The 21,291-nt window shown below is 44.2% G+C and overlaps 1 protein-coding gene across 1 annotated transcript; it reads right to left on the minus strand.

Annotated features, from left to right (window-relative positions):
• Positions 1 to 5,629: 5,629 nt before the first annotated feature.
• LOC144099244 (uncharacterized) lies at positions 5,630 to 17,656 on the minus strand. The gene is made up of 5 exons (XM_077632416.1): positions 17,501 to 17,656; positions 12,193 to 12,381; positions 7,512 to 7,875; positions 6,730 to 6,792; positions 5,630 to 5,815 (listed from the first exon to the last, which is right to left on the minus strand). Exons 1-4 carry the CDS (start codon positions 17,535 to 17,537, stop codon positions 6,768 to 6,770), a joined length of 615 nt encoding a protein of 204 aa, XP_077488542.1. The 5' UTR covers positions 17,538 to 17,656; the 3' UTR covers positions 5,630 to 5,815; positions 6,730 to 6,767.
• Positions 17,657 to 21,291: the final 3,635 nt, after the last annotated feature.

Raw genomic sequence — 21,291 nt, forward strand, 5'->3', positions numbered from 1 at the left:
GCTCGAAGAGCCGGCGTTTTCGAGCCCGTCTTTTATCTTTTCTTTTGTGCAACTGTTTATTTTTGTTTGGTGAGCTACTGTTTATTTTAGGAAAGAATAAAGAAACAACTAACAGTTTCGGTTTTTATTTTTGAGCGGAGAAGCCAAGGTTGAAGGCAATAGTTTTCCTGCACAGCTCACTAAGTTTGGTGGTTTCGGTGAATATTAGGGTAGCTGTGCAAAGAACCAAGGCTACTGCTGCAAATCTTGTCATACCGTGAAATACTACATAGCGATTCCATTCATGCAAGATATAACAACACGCTTGGAAATCGCTGAAGATTTGCGGACGAGATTTAGAATGAAGCGAGCTAAGTGCGAGCACTGCCAGCGATGCCTTTATTAATTATCATGGCTCCGGCATGCAGGCAGAACAGTTTTTGAGTACAACTTTGTTGCATTTTCTGCGGGAAAGAAGACTTGCGTCAACCTATGCCGCAATCATGATTTCGTTTTCTCAGCAGTTATGTCCTATAGGACAAACGGACGGACGGACGGGTGGATGGATGGACGGATTGGCGGATGCATGGACGGATGAATGGAGTGATGGCTGGATTTATGGATGGACGGCTGGATTGATGGACGGATGGATGGATGGATGGATGGATGGATGGATGGATGGATGGATGGATGGATGGATGGATGGATGGATGGATGGATGGACCCACCATGCTGATGTATGGACGGGCGGACGTATGGATGGATGGATCGTGCCCATTGAAACGCAGTGGTGGGAGGTGCCGCTGTGCTCGGTATTTCTGCTTATATTTCTCTAACCGATTGGTCAACCTTATGACATTATTTATAAATTAGTCATTTTTTATTTAAATGCAAATTCTTTTAATGTTTGCATCTGACTCGTTTTAAATTTTGAATTTCTATATTTACGCCACTACCCTCCTTTTGGGCCACCAATGTTGCAACAGCTTTTTGATAACGGCTACCTCAAATTCATTCACATTACCTTTGTTACCTTTAAACCTTACGGCTTCAAAGAGAGTGACTGTGTCAGTGTCGACACCCGAATGAATACTGCCACATTCTAGGAAATTATGTTCAGTATATAGTCTCTGCGGATTTACAACATGCATGCATGTGTCATCTTATTCGTAGAATTTGTTTTTGTGCATCGCATCCTAAGACATCCTTATCCCCTTTTGGGCACGAGTACCATCTAGGGGCAAATATGAGAAATTTTATGACAACAGACAAAAGCACAAGTGAAGCACTTATTCTCAATGGATACGAAGCGAAATGAATTAGAACTGTGGTTTTGAGCGCGCATGCCAGTAGTAGTTGAAATCTTCTTATTCGTAATAATATTTTTCTCTTCTTGTACGACACCAAGAAAAAAAAAAGCATGCAATTAGTATATCACCTTCTCTGCGTGTGTTACGTTTTTTGATGGCATTCTGCGGAACTTTTGAGCCAAAACAGCCGCTAAAAAGTCTACCAAACGAACCGGACAGAAGCACCGGAAGTTAGGATACTGTACCCTTGATGAACGGTTAAAATCCGCGATACTTTGCTCCCGGCTCGAGGAGATTACAGCAACACTACGCTAAACATGCTAAATGGGAAAGCAGCGCCATCGCACGGTTCTTCTGGAAAGCTTTTCGCATGTTAACAAGGGCGCCTTCTTGCAGTTGTGTTTCCTATGTAAGGGCTTTAAGGAAGATTTTAGTGAAAACAATTTATATCACCTGCAAATGCGGCGCAACGTAAATACGCAGTGTAGCAGGTGCGCGATATGACACCACATTTGCACCACAAATTAAGCACATTTCTTTTTTGTTGGCGTACGCGCTTTCACCGCGCTGTTTACATGATAATATTCCGACAGAACCTGCCACCGTTTTAATGCGTTGCCGTCTTGCGTATTTGCTGCTCTTTCAGGTATGGGTGCTTTCAATAAAATTATATGCAACGACGGAGCATACTAAAAACCTCTGGTATGAAAATACAGTTGTGTCTCGTTAATATGGACACTGGTTCTGCGCAAAGTTGTCCATAAAGCGGATCATTCATGATAACGAATCGTGATTAAAAAAATGCTGAGGAAGAAATTTATGATCCAGCTAGCTTCGCTTATGAGTATAGTGGTGGGCACTGGATTCTGGAGTGGTGATCAGACAAAACTTTGGGAGCATCCAGTGCATCAGCATAGTCGCCATTACCTTTAAATCAGATGAGTACGTGTAGGTTGGCCTGATGGTGCATGTTTAGGAAAGACATTTTCGCACAAAAATACAAATACGGACTGATGAGGGAACGTTCCGAGCGCTGTGTCCCATTTCCTCACAAGTCCGTGTTCGTATTTTTGGGCTGCTATGGCCTTCCTAATTTTTAAAAACAATTTTGTGGAATTTTGAGCGCCTTGTATTCATGAGACGCGTGATGACATATCTCTTGCTACGACGGTTCACATCCCACGACCCGGTATTGTATATATATACAGACTCAGTCGGCAGGCAGCTGCTGCATGCGGCTTTAAACGCAGCACAAGCTGCAGAGAGTGTTTTCTTCACTACTACTCGTGCAGTGCTACTCATGCAAGGCGCGTGAGAACGCACATTGAAGCTGTAAGGCTTGAAACCACAAGAAAAATGCCATCACCGAAACATTTGCCCTTTCCCACAGCATTCCACTCGTATCCTGCACTTAAAATGCAGAAAGGGATGATTTGGTTGGGGCAGTCGTGATTCTGTTCTCAACGTTGTTTATAGGAACGCGACAAAAATAATGGACCCCAATAATCTATGCGCGCTTGCACCCGGTCCATTTTTCAGATAGCGAGTTTCCATATTCACGAAGTGGAAATACATCAAAGAAATTTGGTCCCTACTAAAACTGCCCATAATTCGTGCCGTGCATGTTAACTGGGGTCGTATTAACGGTGAACGAATGTATTCTAAAAAAAAAATACTAGTCTTCGAAACATTCTGATGAGTATAAATTTTCGCCCACGTCATTGAGATTCCTCCCCCCCCCCCCCCCCCCCTTCCTTCCGAATGAAAAGGCGCTTCCAATTGCCTGCAGTACGCATTGCAAGAAGTATGCCAGACAAATAATTTTATGAGAAAGTACACATTCTTACTAGACCTGCACGGAATAACCGTCAACTTTCAGTTTTCTTGAGACATGGGCGTAGCTAACGTCGCGCAAATTTATACGAAACTGCGCCTGGGTCCTAAGATTGTATTTAAGCTGGTTGAAATTGGACCAGATACATTGCGAGAAGTTTAGTTCAAAGCTGTATTCCGACGTGAGCAAAGAACAACAGGGAATTGGTTCCAACATGATGTCAGGCCAACCTATCTCGCCAACTGTCAGTCGGCATGATCGGTATAACAACCGCATACCATGCTTTGCCCGTTGGCCGCGTTTCGATGGAGGCGAAACGCAAAATGCGCCTGTGTGCTGTGCGGTGTCAGTGCACGTTAACGATCCCCAGGTGGTCGAAATTATTCCGGAGCCCTCCACTACGGCCCCTCTTTCTTCCTTTCTTCTTTCAACCCCTCCTTTATTCCTTCCCTTACGGCGCGGTTCAGCTGTCCAACGAGATGTGCGAGACAGTCACTGCGTCATTTCCTTTCCTCAAAACCAATTTTCATTTTTCCGTTTTTCGACTGACGAAGAACACTATCGACCAGTCCCCAACCAGTTACCGTCAAGTAGAGAAGCAGGCATGACCGTCGGCAGTCACCCATGTGTCCTTGGGAACTTTACAGCCAATACCGATCGTTTATTCCCAGAAACTATATAATTGCAAAAGACTTGAGGGGTTATTGCGTGATCCGAATTAGAAGAGCTGTGACCTGCAAGAATACTGGTTTGAAGCGGCTGCAGAATGAACGAGTTTCAGTTGAACGCGTTAAAATGGCAGCTGAGATATTACTTCACGCACTGAAAAGTAGCCCACGCAGTGTTAGGGGGTGGAGATACAAATGCCTTTACCAGTATGGTTAGTATGCCTCAAGGCTCGATAGAATATGACGGTTCCTTTCCAAATCGATTCCATTTTTAAATTCCCGCCTTCGCCATTGGCCGAAAGGCGGGATTAAGCCAATAAACAAGACCGAGCCAATAAATAAGAGCTAAGAAGCAGCATGGCCTCACTTCAGCCAATGATGAAAGAGGGGAATTTAAAAATGGCATTGAATTCGTTTAGGAATTGTCACAGTATATCAACCCAAATGTTTTATTTTGATAAGGGGGAGGGGGCGCAAGCGGTTTGTACTGCGTGCATTGTACTGTTCTCTTCGCCGGAAAATGCGACGCAATGATCACGCACTGTACATTGTTGGCTTTCAGTTTCAATGACACAATTAAGGGTATAATGCGCGGAGGTTTATGCCTTCCAGAGCCCTAGTTCTCAACTATTTCCGTTCGGTTTGGCCTTTCTTCTTTAAAACTTCTAGCGAAAAATATGTGCGGTCGTGGTGGCTACTCCAATCGCTCTTTACCGTTCAAGTTGCACAGATGCGAAGCAGGCTTTTCCACTGAAGTTTCACCAAGTTTTTAACAGGGGGCGCCTCCAACTTAGACCAGTCGTGGCACTTGAACAATTTTCGGAAGTTTTCCTCCGTGTGACTTCTTCAACAAAAGGAATAGCCCTTTAGTTGTCACCAATGCTCCATAAACTATATTCCACTTCTCTGTAAGAAGCGGCGCCTTTGTTTGGGGCTGTTATTGAAAGAAACATCCCCCGACGTCCATGCATGTCCTAGAAATCACGAAGGACCAGCACGAACACTACCACAGAACCATGGGTTTAAGAAGGAAAGTGTAGGCGCTGCAAATATAAAATCAAAAAGTGAATGCTCTGGTACGAAACAAGCTCACTTCTAATAACTGTCTGCTTCTGCCGCTACTTTCGGTGTCCCTCAAAGTTCATATGCCCCCCAGGAACAAAAAAGTAGAGAGGGTTATGAGGCCTTTGCTTTGCTTTTCGCTGCGATATAGTCCAGGACCAAATTAGGGTTCAATTGACTGCTCAAGAACGGCATAGTAGAGAGACCTGGAAATTCAGACCATGCCAATGGTTTCACTTCGTAGAGCAGAGGTTACAGGAAGGCTGAGATTGAATGACTAAGGAGGTGTGGTAATGGGTGACATGCATTAACCGGCAAAGCTCCTGAAAAAAGCGTCTGATGTTAATTAAAGTTATGACGTCAGTGAATGCAGTTCGTAGGGTTTTTACTCTACGAGATCGTAGTGCAAGCAAACGCCAGCGTTTGTATTTATTCATCGCTTAATTTGTGAAAAGTCGGGTATCTCGTACAATGTGTATGGCATTCTTGATTTGTGAACAGGACCGTGAGCGGTGCTTTTTAGTCTGTATTCAACACATAATCCGCAAAAATTTGCCCAGTTTATGTTGTACGCTTTATTGCTATAATGCCCTTGTGTGGCCGTGACCGTGTCATTGCGCATGTGGAGAAATGTTTCCGTCAAGGGATGTGGAACGCTGGTCATGCTAAACGAGCCCTAGTGCACGGTTCAGCAGCGACAGCCCAATTTTTTTACTTTACTTTACTTTACTTTTGAGAAAGGCTTACAGCTGTCGCTTTGAAAGCATCAACGCACAGAACTGTTGGCGTAGTTTATTGAGGAGCGTCTGTCGAGAGCTGGCGCAGACCTTTCTGATATAAGCATATTGTACAAATTTGTAGATTAAGAAAGTGGTGTCTAGAATAGCTGGTGCTAATGCTTTGAGTCGGATTGCCCATTCTTCGTTGAAGAAATAGATTTTTCCGGTAGAACTCTGGCTAATCTGTAAATAAAAGACAAAGAGAGAAAGGTTATGAAAACTAGCCACCAGTGACATGGCATAATCTACATCGACGCAACCTCTGCAAATTAATAAAAAAGAGGAATAATTGGTATCACTGAACAGAGCAGTGATATTTCTGCCAAACAACAACGTTTAGAGAAGTTCGTAGGTATGACACTAGCTTTTAATTCTGCATTCGAATCTGGTTGTCCCATTTGCGTTCTTTGTTTCACGATGATTTTGTTCTGAAATATTGAAGAAGATACTCCAAATCTGCTCGCGCGCTCATATGCGAAATTCTGCTCTCATATTCTCGGTTTAAAGGATTGAAGATCGTTTTAGGATCTTTTCAGCGAGAACAGAGAACACCTCGTGAAGTCAATACAGGCACTAGAGACATTGAAGCCATTACGGAATGTGCTGGCATAGCATTATTTCACAGTTACGTGTACCACACATCTCAGTGCGAGCGTTTTATCAATACTTAAGACTTCGTTTTTCAGAAGACAGGACGAGGTCACCATTAACCTTAATAAATAGGAATAGAATAGCAGTAAGTGTTGGGCCATGTGCTGGCTTGCTGTGATAGACGGCTAGTCCTGGTGTGTAGGGTAACAAAACGGTGTCCACTTCAGATGTGAAGGCAATGCACTTCACGTTTTTTGTGCCTCATTGACTTTCCTTCGGCCTATCGTTCGTGTGCTTTCTACCTACGCTCATGTATAGTATACGCTGTCTTGCGGATATTGTAGCTTGTTCTCAAATATGCGTTCATGGATCTTTCTGCTAGTATGTGTAAGAGAAATAAAAAGCCTATCTTCATTGCATTCCACAAGGATTAGTATATTCCCATCGCTTCTTATGCTGCTGTGGTATGAGCGGTTTTATGTGATGTAACCAGTGGCGGTACGCACATTTTTGAAGACCTCCCGAATCTTCAGCATTTGACGCATCATGGTGAGGTTGAGGAAGGGCCACTGGGTGAACAAAAAGCAGAAATACAGTTAGAACTTGCCAGAGTACCCCAATGCGCCTTTTAATTCTTCCAGAAAGAACAGTCAGTCAAGGGCATCCTTCCTTCCTTAGCCGTTACATGCGCCTAGCGTAGATAAACAAGAGGACGGAAGTGCACCGGGCAGTTCGAACTTTTTTGTGAAACAGCGCTTGTGTGCAATGATTAGGGCTGGCAAGACAGAGGAAATTTTACCATCTGACGCATTTGGTTTAACGCGATATCTAAGAAGACGGTGAAGGGTACTGTTTAACTTGGTAGTTTCCTTGCGGTATATTGTTGCGTTGCTGTATTTTACAAATCTCATGTGAGGCAAAAAAGATAAGAAGAGGAAGCACTCTATAGCCAACTCCTATGGCCACAAAGCCATGATTAACATGACGGACGAATGTTAAGCGCAACACTGCGCTTTACACTTCGAGTTCTTCAAATCGCACAAGAAATCAAGCAACACGTCTTCTCGAAAAAGAGGGGCGAATTAGAGATGCAGGACGCGGATGGTGGGTTTGTCAAGCAGGTCTCCCAGAATGTCTCACACTGTTTTTAGAACGGGGCCCCGTACTTTCTACAGTAATATTTAGTATCAGAGAGGAGATAAAAAGGAAAGTACATCATCAAGTAAGTAGGCCGTTAAAACAGGCCACACGGTTCGCAACTGTAAAAAGGGAAGAAAATAAGCCTCACTCAGCGGCCACAGCTGATGCGGCACCAGGAGCAGCAGCTCCAGCGGCTGCTCCAGCAGCTCCAGCGCGACCAGAAGCTAGGGTTGCGGGACCAGCTGCACTCCTTACGCGGCCAAAACCGGCGTTCCAGCCGTTGCTTCTAAAGTTGCCGCCGTATCCACTGCCGAATTGGGGATACAAGCCATAGCCGTATACCTGGCTAGCCCACGGCGCTCCATAAAATCCGTTCAAGCCGTAATTCGAACCCCAGCCGTTGTTTCCGTAAAATCCATAATTTTCCGGGTAATATCCAAGGTTTCCAAAGGGGTAGACGCCACTGGACCATGGGCCGCTAAAGCCAGCGCCATATCCTCCCCACTGGTTTCCTGCAGAAAATGAAAAACGAAAACAATTTATGGAAATCAAGATTGATTTTCAGAGACCTAACTTTAGCTCCTTGGGAACAAAACAAAGCGGTTTGCTTTCTAGTATGCCAGCCTTTTTTCGTATGCGAACCGCCATGCTTTCTGCTTTGGGGCATGAACTTCCAGGTTCCCAACTGCGTGAATTTGTGTGGATTTCAGCAGAACTTCTTCGCCGGCTTGATACATTCGTTTATGCTTCCGAGGGTTTCAGGTATTGAATAATTCCCCCTAAGAGAAAGCGTTTGAAGATATGCGCAAAGAAATGCGACTGAATTGTGTTGTGCCATGCATGCCCATCCACTCGATGCTGGCGGAAAAAAAAAAGTGGGCGCAGAAAAAAAAAAGACATTGAACGGCTGCAGTGAAGCGTCGCAAAACGTGTTGCATTCGTTGAGAGTACTCGTGAAAGTTCATCCTCAACCTTACGTGAGGAATCGGAAGCAAATGGAATGAAATTCGCGAGCAATTTATGCTAACACGTGACGTTGTGGAATTAAGTAATTAAGGCACCGTATGTGTGCCCACAAGCAAATTAGGCCTTTCATTCCCGTCTAAATGGCGCACAAAACGATTTTAATGAAAGTAAACCTTTATAGCATTTACTAAAATTTCGCTAAACACATTTGATGTGGAACGTGGCAGAGGTGGGCGTGAGGCTAGTGCCATAATTACCGAATTTTACATGGCAACCAATTTTCGCGTTCGTGAAAATGGAGAAAGCGATATTTGAGCAGAAGCCTAAGCGACCTTAATACTTCTTCCGCTTTGCTCTTTGTCGCCTTTTTGCCCGCTCCTTTTAGCTGTCATCGCTGCGCGCGCGCATCAAAGCAACTTAAGAGCACCGCTCAACTGGAAGGCCAGAAGATGAATGAAAATGGAGAGGAGGGAGGAGGAGGAAATGCAGGGAGATTAACCGGAAGAATAACCGGTTTGCTACTCTGCACGATTGGAAAGGGGTGAGGGGATAACAAGATGAGGAAGAAAAGAGAGGAGCAGAAAATTAGTTACAATGCAAAGTCGCAGTGATAAACTTTTGCGCAGGCAGAGTGAATGTCGTAGGCGGATCGTCTGCTACAACGTTCTGTGCTACAGCACATCGCTGCACTTTCCTCTTCCCGAAGTTGGCGTTGCTTTGGCGTTGCGCACGCTAACCATCCTTGGGATCAGTGTTTGTGATAGAATTAGTGGACAGTATGCGCGCTTGGTTTAACGTTGAGGCCATGGTAGCAACGGCTTCTCCTTATCGTTTCGAAAGGAATTGCATAGTTAAAGCCAGCTGAATGAAAAAGTCTTCTTTCGCATGAGTTGAAGCTGTGTGCTCTGACGCTGCTACTCAGCGGCGATATTTTACAGATGCGCAACACTTCGGGGTGAGAGCCAAAATGACCATGTGCCAGCGAGTGCTTTTATCCGCTATAAAAAGTCACCGGTAAGTCGATGCTGTACACACGGCGTTATCTCGCAAGTGCCGGTACAGTGCAAGTGAATTTTTTCAGTGCCTTAGTTTAATTCGGGACGCAATAAAAAAGGCGGCAGTGTAGATTCACTGTAATCTATAAGTGCAGCCTGAGGCTTCGCAACACCGTGGCCTGAGTGTGCACGTGGCTTTTAGGGGACACTTTTTATTGCTCTGCCCATGCAAACGGCTCTATTCAGATTTTAATCGAAAGCTTCATTTGAAACCTCCCCTTGAAATCAGAGCTTCTGTGCGGAGTGAGACGCTGGCTTTAACTGCCAACCGTGACAAGAAGTCATCATTGCAGAGTGGCATGTTGTAATACTTTCGCGACACAGTTGACTCCGAAAGCGATGCGATACGGCCATTTAGCTAACTGGGTGCCTATGGCGTGGCACAATTATTTTTCCTATCCGTTTGGTCACTCGAACTGGCCTGATCAAAACTTTGCATGCCAGGAGAGCAAATCTGTCTCATGGACATCTGGGCGCCAAATCAAGTTTCCCTTTTTTCGCTGCCCGACAACAGAGATGCATACATTCAGTCTTACCGTGTTTCCTTCTAGGCCCCTAGCTAAAATAGATCGCCTACGGTGCAGGAAGGTGGTCTATGGGGTTTAATGAACCAGAGCGACTCGGGTTATGAGGGATGCTTTACTGGAGAGCTCCGGAGAATTTCGACCGCCTGAGGTTCTTTAACGTGCACAGACACCGTGCAGTGCACGGGCCTCTAGGTTTTCGCCTCTGTCGAACTGCGAGCGCCACGGCCGAGAAAAAACCTGCTTCTTTCAGGTCAGAAGCCGAACACAATAACCAGTGAAACACCGCGGCGGCAAGTACCGGAAGAGCAAAGGTGGCTCAGTGCTGACAAACATATGCAGCCTGCAATTTCAGCGTCGTCAAATTGGCCCCTCAGTACTCAACCTTGAAGTTGAAGCGGATATTTTGAGCCTCAGCAACTATGCCGGAAACGTCGATTCCACGAGCTGTTTGCGTGCACAAAACAAAAGCTTGGGTCTCTTCAACGCGAATCAAGTGCGGTTTAGTGACGCCGGTGCGCTCTAGCACATCACGCGCCGGAGGGCCCGCCTATCACTTTTACCACGTCTGCGTCATATCTACCCAGGCGAGGGAGAGAAGTGCCCAAAGTGTAAGCGGACGATCGTCTGCCTAGTGTTGGGGACTGAGGACTTGATAATTATAAGCTTTCTTTTTTTACATTTCTTTTTCACCGTATTTGCGCACCTGCCTTTATGAAACACCGATAACCTTTTTCTCAGCGCTTCCACAGAAGTTGAAAGTAACGCTAGGCGAGGAGTGGGAGAGGAGGAACAATCTTCCCTCTACTGTCGTGCCGTTGCGGACTAGCGAGCGGCCAAAAAGAAAGCTAACAACTAGTCGGGTCTTGGGCGGTGAGAAGCTCTCTCCTGTAAAATTTATTTTGTTTTAATGCGACAGCATTAAAGTCCACATTCCGCAGCAATAGCGGCTTGTGTCGCAAAATTCACTGATTAGTCGAGATAGGTTGCGTGGCCTTGTGACGTCATCACAACCTGCCCACCATGACAGGTGGCAACCGGCCCACCCGATTGAGATGTCCCATGACCTTGTGACGTCCTCACAACCTGTCCATCGTGTGGTGAGGGACCTACCTGCCTTGGCAGGTGGGGATTAAAGTAATGATTGTTAGAGGAAGCTAGGTCGCGTGACCTGGTGATGTCATCATAATCTGTCCAAGGGATAAAGAAGAAAGAGAAGAAAGGGAAGCAAGAAAAGAGAAGGCAGAAAGAGGATGACAAATAAACACCAAAGTAGCAATAATGGGAATCACTAGTGCTATCGTTTTCCACATATAAGGTGCTCTAACTGTCCCAAAACTTTTTTCTTAGTCGCTCCTGCGTATGAGTTAAAAAAAAATGAAGTGGTTCGTTTCTAATCACGAATATCTCAGCTGAGAAAATTTTACCTGGAGGAGGATGGGTGATGTAATTTCTAAAATTTTCACTTTGTTATTCTCGGGCCTGACTCTCTCAGAGGCCTTTTAGTAGGCAAATGCATGACTCTTTCAGCGTAAACGAGGCGAAACCGAATCGCAAGAGACCCAAAGGAAAAAAAGGTGTATGCGCGTAATCCAACAGCGAGCATCTAATCCGAACTTTGCGGGTGAAAGCCTGGTATTCGAGCTAGTAAACGATGCACACCCTTTTTAGTTTCATTCATGGCACAGAAGCAAACAACTTCTTCCGCTAACGGGCCTGCACGTCATTTTTGTAAACATCACAGCAGTGCGATCATAAGCCTGCTCGTGTCTCCATAAAGGAGTGGGGGTCAAAGTTCATGGTACCGGCGGTTGATGTCTTTTGGGTAGCAGGCGAGATTACAGGGATTCGCGTCTCTGTTCCCATTGACTACTAGAGATTCACTGACCCCCGGAAAAGCAAGTCATTTCATTCAATGGAATTCGAAAATTTGTTAACTGAGTGTCAGGGCGCCCATTCATTGGGACTAGCAGTGGTGCTGCGTTAGACCATATATATGTCTTTACAAAGTGAGATTGAGAGCTTGAAAATTAATTTCCACGCAGGAATTAAAGAACGCATCTGCATATGGTAAGTGCAACAACGTTAAAAAGAATGTTTCTGAGCTCTGATCCATTGGCCTTGAGAGAATATGTCTTGTTCTTAAGAATTCAATACGCAAAAATGATCGTACAGGTCAATAACGATCAAGTAGAAATAACGTACTTGATGCCGGACCGCAAGTTGGATTCCACACGCGACGGTGAAATTTATATGCAAACTACAGGTTAAAAAATCGTCTCACCAAATCCGGTGCCATCTAGTCCCGTTCCGAGGTTGCCACTGATCTGTCCTCCGATGTTTCCTCCGAGAATGTAGGTGACGCCAGGAAATCCGCTGGGACCACGCTCTTCGGCGCCCGCAAACACCCTACCGCTTGCTCGTGCTTTTGCACTCCCCGCACCCGCTAGCCTTCGAGCGTTGGCCAGGCATACTGTGAAAAAGAAAAGAAAACAAAGCAGAATGATGGGTTGTTTGAGTAACTGCATATTCTTGAATGCGAAGGAGTGAAGCAGCCGTTGATGATTAGGTAAGATCTATTGAAGGACGGTGGGGAGATTGTGAAAGAGATACTGGCCACTCTGCATACGCAGTACCTCGCGACGTCGAGGGCACTGTAATCTTGGAAGACCGCTAACATTATCTTAATTGATGAAAAATGCAACCCAAAGGACTCTAAAATTTACAGACTGATCAGCTTACTGTCTGTTACCTACAACGTACTTACCAGGGTAATCTTGAATAGAATCAGGTCAACCTTAGACTTCAATCAACCGAAGGACCAGGTTGGTTTTCGTAAACGCTACTAGACAATAGTCGGTATTCACACTATATATCAGGTGATTGAGAAGTGCGCATAATATAACCAACCCCTATATGTAGGATTCATAGACTACGATAAACCATTTGACTTAGTCGAAACCTCCTCAGCACCCATGCAGGCATTACAGAAACAGGATGTGGAAGACCCATATGTGAAAGTACTGGGAGATATTTGTAGCCACTGCACAGCCATCATGGTCGTCCATAAAGAAAGCAACCAAGTGCCAATGAGGAACGGTGCCAGGCAGGGAGCCACTATCTCTCTAGTGGTATTCCCCGCGTGTTTGCAGGAGTTATTCAGATACCTGAATTTGAAAGAGTTGAGGATAAAAGTTGATGGAGAATACTCCAACAAATGGCGATTCGCTGATGACATTGCGTTGCTAAGTAACTCAGGGGGCGAATTGCAAAGCATGATAAATGAGCAAAAAATTCAGAGCAGAACGGTGTGTCTAAAATTAATCTGAAAAATTATGAGCTAATGTTCAACAGTCTCGGAAGTATATTTAGAAACGTGGTCATGTTTCATTGCGGCTGGATCATGGGAAGGAGATTAAGGAAATAGCCTATAAGACTGGATCCTTTAAGATGTCGTTTTTCCTATAACCATAAGCTAATGCAACAAGCTACAGCCGATATTGAAATGATTCACTCAAAAGCGGCGTTTGCAAACGCATTTTAAAACATTTACATGTTTTCTAATGCTCCTGTAAAATAGTGACATGTTTTTCTATACAACGTTTCTGTGCGTGTGCTGTGGGTACTCGACAAAAAAAGTAAACATTTTACGGTATGTGGCGAGACGATGGAAATGGTTTGGCAATACTTCTTAGGGCAGGTATTGACAGTGGATCCAGGCCACGAGAGTGAAATAATTAGGAGAATAAGAATGAGATGGAGCGCATATGGCAGGTTCTCTCAGATCATGAATGGCAGTTTACCAATATCTTTACAGAGAAAACTTTATAACAGTTGTATCTTACTGGACCTCAGATGTGGGGCGGACACGTTGAGGCTAGCAAAAGGCTGAACTTATTGAGGACAGTGCAGCAAGCTACGGAAAGGAAAATGATAGGCGTAACGTTAAGAGACAGAAAGAGGGCAGAGTGGGTCAGAGGAAAAGTGCGAGTAAATCATGGCCTAGTCGAAATCAAGAGAAAGAAACGGACTTAGGACAGGGCATGTAATGCAAAGACAACATAACGGGTTGTTGTCATAAGAAAGGGACTGGCGTCCAAGAGGAGGGAAGCGTAGCAGGCAGCGGCAGAAAGTCAAGTGGGCCGATGAGATTAGGAAGTCTGCGGGGATAGCTGGTAAAGGACAGGGTTAATTGCAGAGACTTGGAAAGACCTTTGCCCTGCGGTTGGCGTACTTAGGCTTGCAATGATCGCGATAATGAAATTTCTGCGACGAAGGTGTACATGCTGAAAGTGGCGATAGTTCATTTAAATTGGTAAACAGGGCGTAAATACGCTTTGGCTGTAAGCGGCAGACATTGCCACCGGAACAAGCATTCTCATTTTTTTTCTAGTTTCTGACGGCGAGTGGACCTTTCCAACAAAATATTCATAACGGTTTTTGCACCTTCCACAGAACCCGCTGAATATTTTATATCTCGCATATTATGGGTTGAGGAAAAACAAGTCAAATGTGCTAGACTTTCTTGGTAAAAAAAATACATCTCAAATTGCTTCAAAGGGAGAAAAGTACTTTCCGGAACATTTCTAAGCTTCACCAAAGCTGTCAGCCCATCAATCACGAAACCCTACTTAATAATATTTACTGCTAGGGCCTTAGTTTCTTATTACTTAGGCGCATGCGGGAGGTGCGGGGTTCGATCCCCAGTGCCGCCGGGTACCCACCGGTGATACAATGGGTACAAGCTTTCCCCTGGTCTGGTGCTCGGCTTATTTAGGGTGAAATGCTTGGGAAATGGGTCTTCGACCCCAACTTGAGAATTTGAAAATACCTTGTGCCATGGCGCTCTTTGGCCATCGATGCCCTTGCGCCATAAAAATCCATCATCATCATCATCTTATTACTTAGGCCACAGAACACATTTCTTTGAAAGCAGTGGTTTTTCTTCTGCAGTCCATCTAATTACTTCTTGAGTTCCGCAAGGACGAAGTTTACGCCCCCGTCTTTCATTACTTACATAAATATCTGCATTAGCTACACTGCATTATCTACATAAATAATATCGTTATCATAGGTTCCACTGGTAAATATATTATCTACGCTGATAAGAGTAGTCTGTTTTTCTCCGAAAATTGAGGTATAGAGCTAGGTAGTTGTGGTAAAGGAACTTTGGCAGGAATTCAACATTGGGCGTGTACAAAATTTTAAACCTTAATATCAATAAAATGAAAGTCGTACTGTTCTACTCCAAATGAAGTTGTTGAGATCTCCCTTCAGGTAGTCGGCAATACTTTGACAGAAGCTGCGAAAGCCGCCAAAACAACAAGCATTTATTTCTCTAAGCATATTTAGAAAGCTCTCACGCAAGAACAGTTCTACATACGCGTCGTCAGTGAGTAGTATTTCCGCTTTAAAATAGTTCCCTGTTTTTCTCTGTCGGCAATTGCTGCGCTTCAGTTTGGACAACCACAACATGGCACAACCCTTACTTCCCCAAAAAGATAATTGTCAGACTAATTTTTAATATCCTTACCTCCAGCATACGCACCATTATGTATGAAGCTGGAAATTGTTAAACTTGGAATCATCGAGGACAACACACTCACAAAATATATAACGCTTCAAGACAGCATAACTGCATATAATACTTGCAGTCCTAAATGTTTCTACGTTGGTGGCTGCCGCACAACATACAGTCGACAGATGTTCAGGTTCGGGTTTTCTAACCTGCTTAAGCAATTCACGGCAAATAATGATAAAGACCCAACTATTTTTTCTTTAAAATTGCTGCGTGAGATATTCATTTCAAAACCTATTTATTTTGCTCTCATTTCTTGCACATTTTAAGACGCCGACAGTGTACGAATATATTTTACTCCATATTACATTACCGCTGTAAATACAGACAGCGAGATAGAGTGGTGCATAGAATGCCTGCAGCATAAATAGAAACTTTGTGTTCTACCAAAACAAAAATGAAAAGAAAATGCACCGAATTCCCAAAAGAATTCAGGAAACCTCAGGCTTCATTTGCTATTGCATCCTCTAGGTAAAACAAGAGAATAAAAACGCTTTTTGTTTTCGAATCACTGACGCTTCACTGCATTGGAGGCACCTAATGCGTAACATGGAGCAACATGAAACCCAGACCTACTTGCTGAAAGCGCGTTAGCAAATTGCATATACAGCGCTACAACCTATTTAAACATCTTATGCAAATGATGGTCATTTTCGCTCTCAGCGCAACACGAACGGGACACAAGACGAAGGACTAGCACAAACAGGCGCTGACTATCAACTGGTTTTTTATTGAAGAACGAAAAGCGTATAAATACAAACAGTGAACTACTTATCAATCAACAAAAGTTATCTGGAAGGCATGTGTGAGGTTAGATAGCTCAATTCCTTCTCGGATAACGTTATGGAAGGGCTGCTGATACATTTTGCGCCGTTGTGGTAAATATAAAAAGCTTCTATTACTTCGCGTGTTAATTTATTGTTATGTCGGAACAGGATGCGCGTGTTCTTGTAATCGGGAACACATTGGCACTTTTTGCACTGGAAAGACGCCTGGGCAAGGGGGTCCCCTTTAGCTCTCCTTTCTGCATGATCCTTTTCATGCCTGCATTGGCATTGCCTGCTGTTGGAGCCTGTGTGAGACAGGGGGTCATTTTCACTGATGTTTTCATGCTCCATCAAGCGTTTGTTAACGCACCTGCCAGTCTGGCCAATGTACATGGCACCGCAAGCGAAGGGGACCTGGTATACCACCCCTACCTCGCAAGGTATAGATGGCGACACATGACGCACTTGACAAGCATCCCTCTTGCTCTTGCCGTAGCGCCTCTGATTGACCTGTTTGCACATTGCGCTTAGTTTTCTAGGTGCAGAAAAGACGACATCAACGTCGTATCTGCCCGCAACTTTTTTCAGCCCATGTGACACGCAGTGTGCATACGGGACCACAGCCGGCTTTTTCTTCTTTTTGGCTTCTTTCGGCTGAGCCCCATTCTTGAGCTGCCTAAGAAGTTTCTCCGCTGCCCTGGAAATGAGTTGATCTGGGTACCCGTTCACACGTAACCTGCCTGTTTGCGCCAAAATGCTATCTCGCGTCCTTTCATGGCAAGATTTCCTGAGAGCTGATTGCAGGCAAGATGCGGCAATGCCCTCCTTTATGTCACTTGTCCTTTATGTCCTTTATGTCACTTCCACGTGCTGCTGATTCCTGCTATTTTATGTATGTGTGTCACACCTGGAACCTGTAAACACTTATTCCGTGCTGCTGCGTGCCTGCTGACTGGTTATGTTGCACGTGTTAAGCGTAGTGCCGAAGTCCCAGTCGTGCCACGTGTATGTCACCTCTTGCCTCTATTCCACAAGACTGCATGGGCCGAAAGCGTCATTAAATGCAACTGGAATTGTGTACTTCGCGAAATAGAAATTTTTAATTTCAAGAGCTGCAGAGATTGCACCCAGGGTAGTAAGGAGGAACTTTAACACTCTTTCTTGGATTACTCATTTTCAAATGAGGGTTCCAGGAGCTGCAAAAAGGGCGCCAGTTTTTCGTTCATCTCTCAGCTGCACAGTCTCACCTGCTGACAGAAGGCAAACAACGAGGAATGCTCTCATGGTTGCGCCGATGGGCAGGACGCTGCGCGCTGAAACGTGCGGCTGATTCAGGAGGTCACGTTGTAGCGAATGAACACGCTGGTGGGCTTTTTATCGCAAAATCTGATTGGAGCAAAATTCTCGAACGTATAATTGTGCTTCTGTTTTTTTTTTTGCCATTGAGCTGCAGCGGGTGATGGAACGCTCCCAAGATTTCTCGGAATAAAGAAAGGCGATCATTCTCTTGTCGCTGCGGTGTTGTCTCTTCTATCCCAACAAGAGTGTTAAGCCTCTACAACTGCTTTGTCACCCTGTCTACTTAAAAAAAATTCAAAACAGACCGACCTGTGCCCTTTCTCTGCGAGCTTATCCACATACGAACTGCGACAATGCATTATATATACCCACCGACACAGCAAGCCTACTACATATTTTTCTAGCTTTATTTTTCACTTTATCGGACGAATGCATTTTCTTCTTCGCCTCGACCCCTGTTCTTGCGACTTTTGAAAAAGCACGTGCGTGTTGCTGGCCACGAGCGCAACCATTTGTCTTCTTCTTTTTGCTGCCTTACTTTTCCTGTCATAAAAACCTTGGGGCAGAGACAATGAACTCGCGGCCACTCAATGCGTTTTGCTCGGTTGTTCCTAGCCGCCATTTGAATTTAATTTATTTATTCACGTTGCCTCACAGGCTCCAAGCATGGAGTATTGTGTGAGGGGGGGATTACATAAATAGGGGTAATAACAGGAGCATGAATGACACGATTATATAATGCTGATTGACTGTTAGTACTCATTAAACAGTAAGAACATCATTATACAATAGTTATTGACGCGTCAGTATTTAGAAAAAATGGCTGTTATTTCGGTCCTAAAAGAAGCTGGATCACGAATATTGACGATGTGTTCCGGAAGACCATTCCAGTGAACAATAGCCTGCGGCAAAGCGGATGAATTGAATGCAACGGTTTTACCTGAAAGGCGTTTGAAGCTGAGATGGTTGTTTAAACGGCGCGAGGTGCGGTGAGGTTGGGCAAGAGAGAGAGTCGAAAGATTACTGCTATAGACTATCTTGTGAAATAAGCAGATTAGGGCAATTAATCTTCGTGATTGCAAGGTACAAAGAGAGAGCGATAATTTAATGTTTGTGACGCTTGAGTGACGGTCATAGTTTCTGGAGATGAAACGCGCAGCACGATTTTGGACTGATTCAAGGGAGTTAATTAAATAAGCCTGGTGAGGTGACCAAATGGATGATGCATACTCGAGTTGCGGACGAACAAATGTTTGATAGGCGAGCTTACGGGTAGTAGCAGGAGTTCCATGAAGATTCCGTTTTAGGTATCCTAAGGTCCGGGATGCTTTAGCTGTTATTTTCTGTATATGAGTGGACCAGGACAAGTTACATGAAAAATGGACACCGAGGTATTTGTAAGAAGACACCTGAGAGACTAAGCTGTTATCGAGCATGTAATTGAACGAAGAGTTAGATTTTTTGCGGCTGAATGTCATTAACTTGCATTTTTCAGTGTTAAGTGACATTTGCCAGGATGAACACCAAGCGGTTACATGATCGAGGTCCCTTTGAAGTGCAAGAAGGTCTGCAGGTGATCGGATTTTGCGGTAAATTATGCAGTCATCTGCGAACAAGCGAATGGTTGATGTAATGTTAGATGGCAGATCATTAATGTAAATCAGGAACAGCAACGGGCCCAGGACGCTTCCTTGAGGAACACCAGATAGAACATCGCTAAACGGAGATGAGTGGCCGTTAACAACCGTGAACTGTTTACGAAAAGACAAGAAATTCCTTAGCCATGAGGTTGTTAGTGAGTCTAGGTTGAGGGAAGTAATTTTACCTATTAAGCGTGAGTGCGCAACGCGGTCGAATGCTTTTGAGAAATCTAAGAATATGCAGTCTGTTTGGAAGTTCTCGTTCATGTTGTGTAGTAGCTCGTTAGTAAATTCCAGTAGTTGAGTCTCACAAGAGAAGCCTTTCCTGAACCCGTGCTGGTTAGAAAAAAAGAAATTATTACTATCTAGATGCTGCGCCACTGCTGATACGATGATGTGTTCGAGGATCTTACATGGGACAGATGTCAATGATATGGGGCGATAATTTTGCGCGTTCGTTTTATCACCTGATTTGAAGATGGGGATAATTTTACCAATTTTCCAATCCCTTGGAATTTCACCAGTTGATAGCGACTGACGAAATATATGGAAGAGAATATTGCTTGAATGGATCACTGTGCTTTTGAGAATTTTTGTATTAATATCATCAATGCCAGCAGAAGTCGAAATCTTAAGATTGTTTATTAATGCTGCAATACCGGAGACACTTATTTCTATGGGACTCATGTACTGGTAATCGGCATCTACTAATGGTGGAGTAGTGGAATGGTCTTCCTGTGTGAACACTGAAGAAAAATAATTATTAAATATAAGTGGGCATTCTTCTTCTATAACTGGAGCACCAGTGTTATCCAACAACGAAACAAGAACCGGAGTGTCAATAGGTGATATCGTTTTCCAAAATTTTTTAGGGTTGTGTGTCATAAGAGATTGAAGGTCATGGGAATAATATTTAAGCTTTGCTTTGCGGATGGCACTACAATATGTTTTTTCGGCGGTTTTGTGTTTCTGCCATGAAGCCGGTGTGCCAAGGCGTTTGGCAGCTTTGAATAGTCGCTTTTTCTTGTTTTTTAATGCATGTAACATCCTGTTGAACCATGGTTTAGACGCGTTCGTGCGGAGGGTGAGCAGTGGTATATGACGGTGTACCAATTCCAGTAAACTATTTTTGAACAAAACCCAGTTCTCGTTGGCCGAACGCTGAGAAAAAGTCGGAAGATATGTGTCACAAAAGGATTGTAACCCTATATTAATGGCATTGTAGTCAGCGCGGTTATAATCAAAAATACGTTTATGTGTTTGTGCACGTGCGCATGAAGGCATGGAAATCGTGAAATTAAGCAGTTCGTGATCACTAAAGCCATCAGAATAAGAGATAGGGCTTATATTGTCTGGGACTGACGAGAAGACGAGGTCAAGCTTATTGTTTCCTCGGGTAGGTTTTTCGACTAATTGAACCAAAGAGAAATCGAGAGTTAAATGAACAAAATTAGTGCCATCACGTGTTCTCGAACTTAAGCTCGGCCAGTCAATTTCGGGAAAGTTGAAGTCACCAAGTAGACAAATACTTGCTTTTGGAAATTTAGCTTTTGCTTCAGTTAGGTTATCATGTAGATCAGAGACGAATGATTGCGGACTATCTGGTGGTCTGTAACAAACTCCAAGAAGATGCTTGGAAGATGGCTATGTGATGCAAACCCACAAAATTTCTAAGTTACTAGGAATATCAACGGGAAAAGAAGTTATATGCTTTTTAGCAGCAATCAACACCCCTCCTCCCCTTCTGTCGCTCCTATCGTTTCTGTAGATAGTGAAACTGTCCATATCAGGCAAGACTTCATCGTTCCTAATATCTTTATGGAGCCACGTTTCGGTTAGTATTAAAATGTCGCATTCACAATTGTCAAGGTATGAACAAAGTTCGATGCGCTTAGGAAGAATGCTGCGTATGTTAGTGAAAAGTAAGGAGAGCTGCGATTGCGCGGTGTTATTGCGGTAAGATGTTTGTTCTTTCCTGATGATTTTTTTAGACTGAGCGGCATATACATTTTTTAGTACTTCAAAGTAACTGTCCCTGGAGGAGAGAAGCTCGTCCATCAGATGAGCCTGAAAGGCAACTGTATGCGGGTGATTGTGGC

This window comes from Amblyomma americanum, chromosome 7 (genome assembly GCF_052857255.1).
Source record: "Amblyomma americanum isolate KBUSLIRL-KWMA chromosome 7, ASM5285725v1, whole genome shotgun sequence".
NCBI classification, from domain to species: Eukaryota; Metazoa; Arthropoda; class Arachnida; order Ixodida; family Ixodidae; genus Amblyomma; species Amblyomma americanum.

Excerpts from the sequence above, each read along its gene's own strand:
- LOC144099244 (XM_077632416.1), bottom strand. The coding sequence starts at position 17,537 with ATGAGAGCATTCCTCGTTGTTTGCCTTCTGTCAGCAG. Across the intron at positions 12,382-17,500 it reads TGTTTGCCTTCTGTCAGCAG|TATGCCTGGCCAACGCTCGA; the intron begins GTGAGACTGTGC and ends TCTTTTTCACAG. Across the intron at positions 6,793-7,511 it reads GCATCAGCTGTGGCCGCTGA|TGGCCCTTCCTCAACCTCAC; the intron begins GTGAGGCTTATT and ends TTGTTCACCCAG.